Source organism: Gossypium hirsutum, chromosome A09 (genome assembly GCF_007990345.1).
Source record: "Gossypium hirsutum isolate 1008001.06 chromosome A09, Gossypium_hirsutum_v2.1, whole genome shotgun sequence".
Taxonomy (NCBI): domain Eukaryota; kingdom Viridiplantae; phylum Streptophyta; class Magnoliopsida; order Malvales; family Malvaceae; genus Gossypium; species Gossypium hirsutum.
In genome coordinates, this window is record NC_053432.1 from 4,956,765 (window position 1) to 4,969,065 (window position 12,301).

The 12,301-nt window shown below is 31.3% G+C and overlaps 2 protein-coding genes across 3 annotated transcripts; one reads left to right on the forward strand and one right to left on the reverse strand.

Annotated features, from left to right (window-relative positions):
• The first annotated feature begins 1,922 nt into the window (after positions 1–1,922).
• Positions 1,923–3,806, forward strand: LOC107889873 (uncharacterized). The gene is made up of 4 exons (XM_016814422.2): positions 1,923–2,716; positions 2,831–3,185; positions 3,272–3,520; positions 3,723–3,806. Exons 1-4 carry the CDS (start codon positions 1,923–1,925, stop codon positions 3,804–3,806), a joined length of 1,482 nt encoding a protein of 493 aa, XP_016669911.2.
• Positions 3,807–4,262: 456 nt separating this feature from the next.
• On the reverse strand, positions 4,263–9,918 carry LOC107888614 (wall-associated receptor kinase-like 22). Of its 2 annotated transcripts, XM_016812779.2 has the most exons (4): positions 9,781–9,918; positions 6,898–7,649; positions 5,902–6,072; positions 4,263–5,622 (listed from the first exon to the last, which is right to left on the reverse strand). In XM_016812779.2, exons 2-4 carry the CDS (start codon positions 7,175–7,177, stop codon positions 4,421–4,423), a joined length of 1,653 nt encoding a protein of 550 aa, XP_016668268.2. In that variant the 5' UTR covers positions 7,178–7,649; positions 9,781–9,918; the 3' UTR covers positions 4,263–4,420. The 2 variants fall into 2 exon arrangements, with proteins under 2 accessions (XP_016668268.2, XP_040933374.1); XM_041077440.1 differs by lacking the exon at positions 9,781–9,918 and having other exon boundaries at positions 6,898–8,345.
• Positions 9,919–12,301: the final 2,383 nt, after the last annotated feature.

Below are 12,301 nucleotides of genomic sequence, written 5' to 3' on the forward strand. Positions count from 1 at the left end.
ATTAAGAAGTGTCATAAGGATCAATTATGGGAACTAGGGATAAATAGCATATTGGTATGGTTATTTGAGAATTAGTTATTCAAACAATGATTTAGGTCATCCCTAAGAATTCCACCATACACACAGCTTCGTAGGAGTCCTATATTCACTGTATTGTACCATTTCTTATTTTTTCCTCTCAAATATTTTGAAATCACCAAGATACCTCTACCTAAACTCGAGTTATCTATGGCCTAATAGTTTCAATATTACCGATAAGAAGTGTCATAAGGATCAATTATGGGAACTAGGGATAAATAGCATATTGGTATGGTTATTTGAGAATTAGTTATTCAAACAATGATTTAGGTCATCCCTAAGAATTCCACCATACACACAGCTTCGTAAGAGTCCTATATTCACTATATTGTACCATTTCTTATTTTTTCCTCTCAAATATTTTGAAATCACCAAGATACCTCTACCTAAACTCGAGTTATCTATGGCCTGATAGTTTCAATATTACCGATCATTAAGAAGTGTCATAAGGATCAATTATGGGAACTAGGGATAAATAGCATATTGGTATGGTTATTTGAGAATTAGTTATTCAAACAATGCTTTAGGTCATCCCTAAGCATTCCACCATACACACAGCTTCTTTCATACTTTAAATTTATCAGATGAATAAAAATTAATTCAACTATCATGTATCCATAATTATATATCGTGCTTATTTATCTTATGGCACAATCAAACATTTTTACATAAGTTTTTCTAGTCTATTATCTAATGTAACTAAGTAACCTGTACCTTGACAATAGCCCGATTATCCATTGCAAAGTTTAATTTAGGTTCTATAAATGGAGCAAACTGGAAGGAATTAGCTCGACAAGTAGATGTGGATGGTTTTCTAGTAGGTGGAGCTTCTTTTAAGGTTAGTAACTTTCTTTCTTTGCTTGTGTCACTATTGATTCATTTATTTAATGCATTTTCTTCAGATTGTGCACAACTATTCTTAACTTATACATTTTGTGTTTTTACTTCTCTCGATCAGTCTGAGTTTATCGATATCATTTAGTTTAAGTTTAACATCCACAAAGAGATGCTAATGTATAGTTAAAACTCAAGAAGTTTTGTTATCGAAAAATTTGACAAATTTTTATGGCAAGAGAAGAGACTAAGCTAGTTTGTTTATTTGCAGGGAAAATCTGACGAAGAATATGAACAATCAGAGGGGTTTCGACAGGAGTTGGAATTGAAGGTTCGAGAGTTGTTGACAGAGCAGTAATGGTGCCGGGGAAAAATGGCGATAAGTGTATGTTGGATTCCGTTAATATCCCTTGCTTTCTTTAGTTTTCTAGCTCAATAAAGTCTTACTATTACTACGATGAGTTAATCACCTCTTCTTATTTCACCTTCACATATAAAAAAAAAGGAAGAGAAGGAGGAGGTGGAGGTCAACTAAAGAAGGATGAAGAAGAGAAAAAGGAGATGTGGATAATGTTAGTATCTCAAGGCTGCAGCAATTTTTAAAATAATAAGACTAAGTCTTAGGGGGATTTGTTAGCTTGTTGGTAGGAGGAAGAGTTGTTAGCTTGTTAGTAGCAATTTGAGTTTATTTCTTGTTGAGGTTGTTACTTGGGACTTGTATATAAGGGTTGCTTTGTTAATCAATTAAATTATCCCTTCATTCATATTTTTTTCTATACTTCAATTAGTTCTTTGCTAAACCAACAGTGGTATCGAGAGCCATTTTTCTTGAGGGACTTGTGAGAAAAGTTTTGTGAGAGTTCTGAGAAAAAAATTTTGAGAGATACACTTGTGAGGTTTTTTTTTTGTTGAGGAAAATAGAATCGGGATCGAGTAACCTGTCCATCTTAGCCCCACTTGTGTTTGATGGAGAGAATTATCAAGCATGGGTCATGAGAATGTAAGCATACATGGAGGGTTGTGATTATTGGGAAGCTATTGAGGAAGACTATGAGGTGACTCCACTTCCTAATAATCCAACTATGAATCAGATCAAAATGCACAAGGAGAGAACCATCAGGAAGGCTAAGGCAAGGTCTTGTCTTTATGCTTCAGTTTCGCCAGCCATATTCAATAGAATTATGGCTTTTGGATTAGCGAAGGAAATATGGGACTACTTCAAAGCTGAGTATCAAGGAGATGAGAGGATCAAGAGCATGAAGGTGTTGAACTTGATCAGAGAATTCGAAAGGCTACAAATGAAGGAGTCTGAGTCAATCAAAGAATACTCAGACAAGCTGATAGATATTGCCAACAAGGTAAGAGCTTGTGGGGCTGATCTCTCTGATTCTAGACTGGTGCAGAAGATACTTGTCTCCGTGCCTGAGAAATATGAAGCAACTATTGCCTCTTTTGAGAACACTAAGGACTTGACTCAATTGAAAGTAGTGGAGTTGATCAGTGCTTTACAAGCACAAGAGCAGAGGAGGCTAATGGGGCAGGAAGGAAGCATAGAAAGAAGTATAGAAGGAGCATTGAAGGCTAAGATGCAGCAAGGCGAAAAAGAAGAGGAACAAAAGTGGAATGGAAAGAAGAGTGATTGTAATAGTGGTTCAGAAACTGTTGCAAAAAGTAATAGTACTGAAAATTATAATAAGTATTCTTCATGTAAGTATTGTGGAAAACATAATCATCCACATTTTAGGTGTTGGAGAAGGCCAGATGTGAAATGCATTAGGTGTAACTTGATGGGGCACATTGAGAGGTTTTGCAAGGAATTGAGAAATCAGCAGTAGGGTGAAGTACATGCTGTAGTTGAATAAGAAGAGGATCATTTGTTTGTCGTCTCTTGCTTCTTATCAAGCATTTTATGTGACAGTTGGTTAGTTGATAGTGGTTGTACCAATCACATTACTTTTGATGAAAAGCTGTTTAAAGACCTTGATAGGTCATTGAAGTCGAAAGTCAATATAGGAAATGGAGAATACCTAGAAGTGAAAGGAAGAGGCATAGTAGCAATAGAGAGCTATGCTGGAACTAAGTTGATTTCAGATGTTCTGTTTGTACCTGAGATTGATCAAAACTTGTTGAGTGTGGGTCAATTGGTAGAGAAGAGATTCAAGGTGATGTTCGAAGAGGGAATGTGTTTGATCCTTGACTCTAGTGGCAATGAATTGTTTATGATCAAGATGAAGAAGAAAAGGTTCTCATTGAATCCATTTGAGGAGGAGCAAGTGGCATCCAAGTATCAAGAAGATAATCTATCATGCAAGAACAACTGCAAATCAAGTGTTTTGAGAATGATATCTTTCATGCAAAGGTAACTCTCTTGGAGCAGCAGGTGACATCTTTCTCTGATAAACTATCATCTTTTGCACATGAAATATCTGAAGAACATGCTGAGGAGCCACGGAAAAAGAATCTATCTCAGGAGATCAAGAGTAATGTGCAACTTTTAGAAGAGAATAGTCGGTTATGTTTCCAAAATCAAAAGCCGATTGAAGAAGTTTCATATGCGAAAGAATTGACATCTGTAGATGTTCTTGAGTTTAAGAATTTAGTTGGTAAGGTGATTAAGCTTTCAATGCAAAATACAAAATTGAAAAAGGAATTATTAGTTGCGAGAAGATTGGCTAATCAAACTATAAATCGTATTAATCGCAAGTATAGTGATAACACAAGATCTTGAAAGAAGGGAAAGCACTTTGGCCACTCTTATGACTTTTCTAGAGCAACTTGTGATGATTTTTAATTATGGAATTTTGATTTAGATGGCATTGCATGCTAGGAAACAATTAGAGGCAACTCTTGAAGCTACACTAGTCGAGAAGGAATTCATAGAAGGCAAATATTGAAGAAACTGGTTTTCAAAGATCAGATGACGGATATTTTACTATATTTTTCATGTTAGTCATTTTGAGTTTCTTAACAAAAAATTTGGTGTCTTCTGCACTTGAATTAGGAGGAGAATGTTAGTATCTCAAGGCTGCAACTATTTTTAAAATAATAAGACTAAGTCTTAGGGGGATTTGTTAACTTGTTAGTAGGAGGAGTTGTTAGCTTGTTAGTAGCAATTTGAATTTATTTCTTGTTGAGATTGTTACTTTGGACTTGTATATAAGGGCTGCTTTGTTAATCAATTAAATTATCCCTTCATTCATATTTTGTTCTATACTTCAATTAGTTCTTTGCTAAACCAACAGATAATTAGAGTTACCCTTCTTTCGATTAAGGTACCCTTGGATTTTGTATTCCTTTTTGGACGTCTTCTTTATTAATAAATTCATCTACATAGAAAAAGAAAGAAAAAACATAATCCAGAACTTGTATAATAAATATCTTCAAGAGATCAAATAGCATTGAGTGAACCAAGTATGAATTCTTGGGCAACAACAAGACTCCACCAGTGTGACAAATAAAGAAGCTAAAGGCTTTCAATCAAGAGAAATTATTTTAGGAGTGTTGGAATCTAGAAAGATGAATTTAATGGAAACGTTGCACTATCGGTTGTAACTGTCCTAGACATTGAACAACTAGGATTGGTCTCCCATGAATGGATCTTGTCATCTATTTCAGATTCTTCATCACCACAGTCTTCAATAACATTTCCACCTGAAGCTTTAGTCAACTCCAGCTCCATTGCTACTTGTTTCATGGTGGGTCTTTTCTTTCCATTAAGATTCAACCACCGTTTTGCTACCAGAGCCACAACTATAATCTCTTGTTCTGGATCATCCTTTACTACCATTGGATCGAGAATGTTAAATAAGGAATTCTCCTGCATTGAATGCAAAAAATAAGATACCAAGCTTCTCACTGGCTCTGATTGTTCTGCGAAGATAGGTTTTTGTCCTGTTAAAAGCTCAATAAGGACAACTCCAAAGCTATAAACATCACTCTTCTCTGTAAATTGATTTGATCGAAAATATTCGGGATCCATGTATCCAAAAGTTCCTTGCACCCGAGTGGTTAGATGTGTTTGTTCAAGTGCAATTGATCTTGAAGTTCCAAAATCTGATACTTTTGCCCTATATTTATCATCCAAAAGTATGTTACTAGATTTGATATCTCGGTGATAAATAGGAGCAGAAGCAGCTGAATGCAAATAGAATAAGGCATTGGCAATTTCGATCGCAATTCGTAAACGCATTTCCCATGTCAATGGTAATTCTTCGTTTTGGTTATGTATGAGATCGTATAATGTACCATTTGGGATGAACTCATACACCAATAGAGGAACTTCGGCTTCTAAACAACACCCTAAAAGTTTAACCACATTCCTGTGATTAATTTGAGATAAAATTATCACCTCGTTAATGAATTGTTCAACCTTCTTTTCATCAAATTTCTTTCCTTCCACCATGTTGGACTTCTTAATAGCCACAATGCTTCCATCTATTAGCATTCCTTTATAAACAGTCCCTTGACCTCCTTGACCAAGGATTCGATTCTCATTATAATGATCTGACGCCTTTTCCATCTCTTTTGAAGTAAACAACTTAATTTTTTCAACATTACCTTCATTGCTAGACAAATGTTGTTGCAGTAACAAACCTCCATTCCTTTTGAAGTATTTCTGCTTCAGCATGATTTTTTGTTTTCTTTTGAGGACTTTGTACGTACTCCATGTTGTGAGTAGTAGAAATAGTGTCCCAAAACTAGTGTTGCAACCTATATAGATATAAGAAACATTGTTAAAAGTTAAATTTGAAAATTAAAATACATGTTAAAAACCAAGAAAATGTTTCGATAAAGTTTTATTCATATTTGATTGCCCTTCATTTTAAATGAACAGTGAGACAACCTTATTGCACCATCCGATATTAAACTTTTATAAATTTCATGATACATAATTGTTATTGCATCACACGTTCAAAAGTAAATAAATCACGGATTGAATTGACATAATCTAATAACCATAATAATTCCACTTTAAAAATAAATACGTACCTATAATAATACTTGTCATGCAACGATTGTTTTGAGCTTGCATTTTGTGCTCACAACGAAACCCTATATTATTGAATTCATAATGAGGAGGGCAAGACTCTGATGAGCAATAGTTGCCAGGGGTATTCAAACAAAGTATGCGACAATACTTATAACTCCCACATTCCCCATCTGTCATTTATGTGAATTGAATAAAAAAAAGTTATAATCATATAATTCAATTAAAGTATCTAAGATGTTGTTATACTATATGAGCCGGAACATAATGGTTTTGTATATATAAATTTTATATACTTTATTAAATATGATTTTGTATGTCGAATCTTCAACTGATTAATATATTTTAGTCATGATATACCTCAACCAATAATAACTAGATTATAGCACACTAATGATGTGGGTGACAAAAATATGTAACAATTTATTTATAAAAAAAATTGATAAAAAATTAAGAGTTTGATTGAAATGGTAAAATTAAAATATTAGCTATCATGGTGCCTTTGTTCAAATTTCATTATAGTCGTCTTTCTAGATTTTACCTAAATATAAAATGATAAAAAAAATACTCTCATAATAATATTTGTCCTTTTAAAAGTAATGGGTTTTCATAATTTCAATTGAGTCGAGACTTAATTAATGGGTGGCACTAACTTAATTAGCTCCGAAAAAATAGGACTAATTTAAGGCATACTCATGATGTGAGCGGAAGAAAATATGCAATAAACATATTTATTAAAAGCTTATGTAAGAATCAAGTGAATCGTTACTTGAAATGATAAAAATTAAAAATTAAAAATTATTGTGTGAAAAGGTCAAATCTCACCATGTTAGATTTATTATGAATTTTATATAAAAATGTAAAAAATAGAATATTTTAAAATAATATAACTTAATTTATATATAAAAAATATTTTAATAATTTTCCAATTGAAGTATAGCTATAAGTAAAAATATAGATATAAAAAAAAGTTCCTTAAAGAAAATGTTAATTCGTACCTTTGCATAATGTCGAATAAACATGGATGTCCCTATCGCACACACATAGATGATTAGAGCTCAACCTCGACCAGCAATATTTACCATTAGATGTACAAGAAATGTTGGAACTATCATTCAACTGACACACTCCAAAAATGGGTGTGCCCCATTGCAGTTGTGTTGGGACATGCGTTGTATTACTTATATTAAAAGTCAGATCATAGAAATAATAAATCATGGAAGCAAATCCACATGATCTTTTCCTCCTATAATCACTAGAATCGACCCTACTACTCATGTTTACATAGAATGAACTAAGACCCTGAGGAATATTAACAAGACAACCAACAATAGAGGAAGTCTCATTATTAATCCTACAACTTGGTTGCAAACATCCGCCTATAAGATTATCTGTTTCATTGCTGAAAACAGTAACCAAATTACCGCAACCTGAAGACCAAAAGATGTTGTCGGAATCTGAGTAGTAAAAGCGGGTGCCTGTTAGGTTGAGACTCGTCCCATTGAAATGATTTTTGCGACAATTAAAGTAAGTTATTGATGATTGACCATGACAGTGCCGTCCAGAAAATCGAAGTCTAGAATTTGCAGATTTGTGCCACTTATGTTTAACAAAGGCACTTTTTCTTCATTGCAAGTTACTTTAAACCAGTCATTGGGATCATCTTGATCCTTCATTCTAAAGGGGTAGTGAAAAGTAACATTCCCACATGACTCTACCTTGTAGGTGTAGAAGTTGATAGGTACACAACCTGTAGGCTTAGCAAAAAGGAAGTAAATTGCAAAATCTACTTGATATATGTACATTCAATGTTTGTAGGAAAAAAAAGCAATGCATTATTCAAAAAAAAAATTATAATTATCTAAAAAGAATGTACATTTGAAAAGTGATACTCTTAACTAATTTTTTTAATTAAATTTATGTGTTATTTAAGGCATTAAATTCAGTAAAGACTTTCTTATTATCAATATAAAATTTATGATTTGATTTGATGTCATACAATATTTCTAATTAAAAGTACTTGTTTTTTAAAAGTTCACACCCGATCCTCTCTTAATTTACATAATACCTTGTTAATTTTATTCTAAATATTAAATTCTTAATTGAATATGGTATTTATACTAATTTATCATTCAACTAATGATTTCAAAATTTTTTAAGGAACTAATGATTCAATTTTCAAAATAAATGAACTTAAATTTCAAATAAATCATTATAAACAAAATTATGTAAATTATGAAATAAATCAAAACATAATACAAAATATATAAAACCAAAATGAAGCCAGCGTTGCCCTTGATCTCCCTGATCAAGGGACCAAATTAGTAAATTTTCTACCTCTCCTAAAAAATTAATAATTTAACATAAAATTTTAATTTAGGGGTGAGTAAAACTCGATTTAACTCGAAAAAATTAAAATAAAAATTTTGAATTTTGAGTTAAACGTATTGATTTATTTAAGTCAACTCGATTTTTTTTTAATTTCGAGTTCAAATTGAGATGAGTTTTCGAATTCGAATATATCGAATAATTCGAATATCAAACTATAATATTTTGCATTTTTACTCCAAGCCCCCAAACCTTTTTATTTTTCCCCCAAAATTTTTACTTCCCTCCTGTCCCAACCCCCCATCTATCCCAAATCCATTTCTCATCAATTTTTTTAAATATTTTCCTTCTAAAATTTTACTCCCCCATTTACTTTCCCTCAAAATTTTACTCCCAAAAACCCTTAAAACTTTTTATTTTCCTCTAAATTTTTTACTCACTCCCTCTTTTCCCCGAAAAATTTACTCCTCTCCCATCTCACCCCCCATCTACCCCAAACCCATCCCTCCCCCTCCAATTTTTTTTTAATATTTTCCCTCCAAAATTTTACTCTCCTATTTACTCTCTCAAAATTTTACTCACGTAAAACTTTTTATTTTCCCCCTAAATTTTTACTTCTCACCCTTTATCCCCAAATAAAAAATCAAAATTATCCAAAAAAATTCTTAAACCTAAATAGTAATAAATTTATTTATATCTACTATTTATATTATTAAATTAAATTTCACACTTATACTATTTATATTATTGAATTGTTTAATCATATTGAATATTTATATTAAAATTGAATTATTAATGATGCCATAAAATATTCGTGTTAAAATTTTATGTTGATATCAATTTTACATTTATCTTTAAAATAAATTTTATTAAAAAATCACACTTTTACATTTAATATATTTCTTAATTTCAAAATACATAGTGACAAGAATAGAAAATAATTGAAGCAACTAAGCAAACAAAGAAGCTAGCCCGTATATAAAAGATTAATAAATAAATTATGATGTGATGAAAGTTAATAACAAATTTGATTATGGTAGACAAATTTGATTACACTGGATGACAGTGGGTAGAAGGACCCAAAATTATTTTTTTTAAAAAATTTAACTGAAACATATATATTCAATTCGATTCGATTCAAATTTCATCTCACTTGACTTAATTTGAGAAAATTTCAAGTCGAATTAGGATGGTATAATATGATTTGTCAAGTTGATTAACTTGAAATTTTTTCATTCGATTCGATTCGATCGAACGCTCACCCCTACTTTAACCCTTGATAAAATATAAAAATTACATTTTTTTAACTCCTAAAAAAACTAATAATTTAATTTAATTTAATCTCAGATTTTGAAATACAGAACTTTTAGGTATAAATTTTTGAAAAAGAAAATATTAATATACAAAATGAATGATCCTAAAAACTTAATTTCCTCTTAGAACTTATATGATTCTAAAGACTGATTTTAAACAATTACCAAAATCTATATATTAACTGAATTAAAAGAAGAATAATGAAAGCCAAGCAATTGAAGTGACAGCGCATGACTGACCTGCGTCACTGCAATAGGTGGAATTCCAGTTGAGCACGGCGGGAACATGCGTGGTTCCAATATTGATGCCATTGGGTAATGGGTAAGCACTACGGAAAGAGTACATGCTAAAGATGAAAGCGGATGCGCATTTTTGCTGTCAGGATACATGGCTGTCATGGTTACGGTATAGGAAGTGAGATTTCCAGTAATTTCAGTAAAGCAGCCAGATTCAGAAGCACCATCGTCACACCTTGGTTGAATGCAGCCGCCAAGTGAATCAGCTTCGTCACTTAAAATAGTAGCCAAATTTCCGCAACCTACTGATCCGAAATAATTCATCTCACTTGAAAAGAAAAACGGAGTGCCTGAGAGATTCACACTCATACTAGCCTCCTTCATATGATCACAATTAATGTGAGTAACTGGAATACTGATGACAATGGCGTCTGCGTCTGAAAATAAGGAATCAAGTACCTCCAGATCAATGCCATTTACGTTTATGAATGGCTTTTCCCCATTACGGGTCGATTTGCAAGTAACTCTAAACCAAGGTTTAGTATAACAGTTTCTTTGGATTCCAAAAGGGGATGGAATTGTAATATTTCCACATACTTCTTCTCCACAGGCAGGTTCTTGAAATATTTCTGCTGCTTGTAATATTGGGCATAACAGGAACAAGAAGAGGAGGAGGATGAAGTAAAGCGCTAAGTGAAAACCCATTTGCGTTGTTATTCTGTTTGAGGGAAATGAATGAATAAGTCATTAATAGATTTTAAAGAAAGAAAAGCAGAGTTAAGTAGCACCACTAGAAACAAACGATGTTTGACTGAAGCAAATGAAAAGTCTTTGCTCACACTTTCCTTGAAGTTACAGTGTAAGTGCATTTGATTTGAGAACAGTTCATTAATTTGTAAAGAATGTTGGACAAATATTAAAAGATGGAGTCCCAATCTTTTCAACAATAAAGTAATTTTTTAAAAAAATTTAAGTGAAAAAAATAAATGTTAATTACGGGAATTAAGTGAGATGATAAAGATTTCTCCTACTTTCAATGGTAGAGAATTTAATCCTTACTTTGAGTATGAATTAACTTCAAAACTCGTGATTAACATATATCTTTTAATGAATTTACTAAATACGAAGAATTAATTACACATGTCATCATAAACTAAAATTAAATAAATGTCTTTACTAATTTTTGGTCAACTAGAGTAGGTTAGGTATACAGAGTTAGAGACAAATAAAATGGCTAGTCGAGCCTTGACCTCTAATTTGTTTTATATAATTTTTTCAAATTCCTTGAAATATTTTTACAGTAGTATTAAGAAATAAGGATAATTTATGTTGTTCCCTTCAATAGTGACAGAACCAAGATGTTAATCTTGAGGGGATTAAACTAAAATTAGATGTACTACATAATAATTGATTTAAACATATAAACAATCGATTCAAAAGAAATGATATTTTAATACATAAAAATCGATTCAAAAGAAACAATATTGTAAAAATTTTAAACTTTAGGAGGCCTACTTATATTTTTGGGAAGACCATAGTATATTTACAAAGGGCTAAATTGCAAAAATTTTAAATTTTGAGAGAACCATGGCCATTGACCTTCAAAACTTTAAAATAAATCATATTGTAAAATAGAAAGCTTGATAGTATAGATTAAGTAAAATTATTTTTAAAAACTCATTAGTTAATATTAATTCTACCAATAAGTGAATGAAAAAAGTGATAGAAGATTGAGCTGCGATATTAAAATTATAATTGTTGAAAGACTTTTACTTAAATATTACTTCTATATCAAACAAAATTAAACTCAAATTATACAACAAATGAAGATATCTGCGATTAAAGTCAATTTTAATTAATTTTGTATTTTGTTTTTTACTCAATCAAATAGGGATATAGGCATATTTATATTATTTAAGTACATACAATCCTGATTGTCGATAAAAGTAGAAGGGAGGAGATAGCAAAGAGTATTAGCCCCTTGCCCAAAATAAAGGCCATTATCCTTAATGAGTGATAGCAAAGATGATTGTGATTTACAACAACTTGAGCAGAAATTTCCAAGAATCTCTACTCTTGACCTTGTTCCCATAACAAGAGATTGTTTATAGCCATTCAGCATATGAGGAGAGCTAGTATCACAAGTTTAAGAATTATTTGTGGCATGTGAATATTTTTAGACATTTAAGTGAAATATCAAATGAAACTCTTGTAACAAATTAAGTTATATTTTATCATTTTTAATAATTTTTAATAATTTATTTTTTTATATTTTTTTATAAAATTTAATAATTTTTACATTTAAAAAAAAATATTTTTAATAATTTAACATGTCACATCAATATGCTTTCACATAGCATATCATATGTCAACTTCTCATAACTTCCGTTAACCATGTAAATAATGTATAATATTTAAATTAGTCAAGAATTTTGATTCTTTACTAAATTTTTTACCCTTTAATTTTATATTAATATTCATTACTGATTTTTATGTAATTTTCATGACAAAATCGGTATTAAGC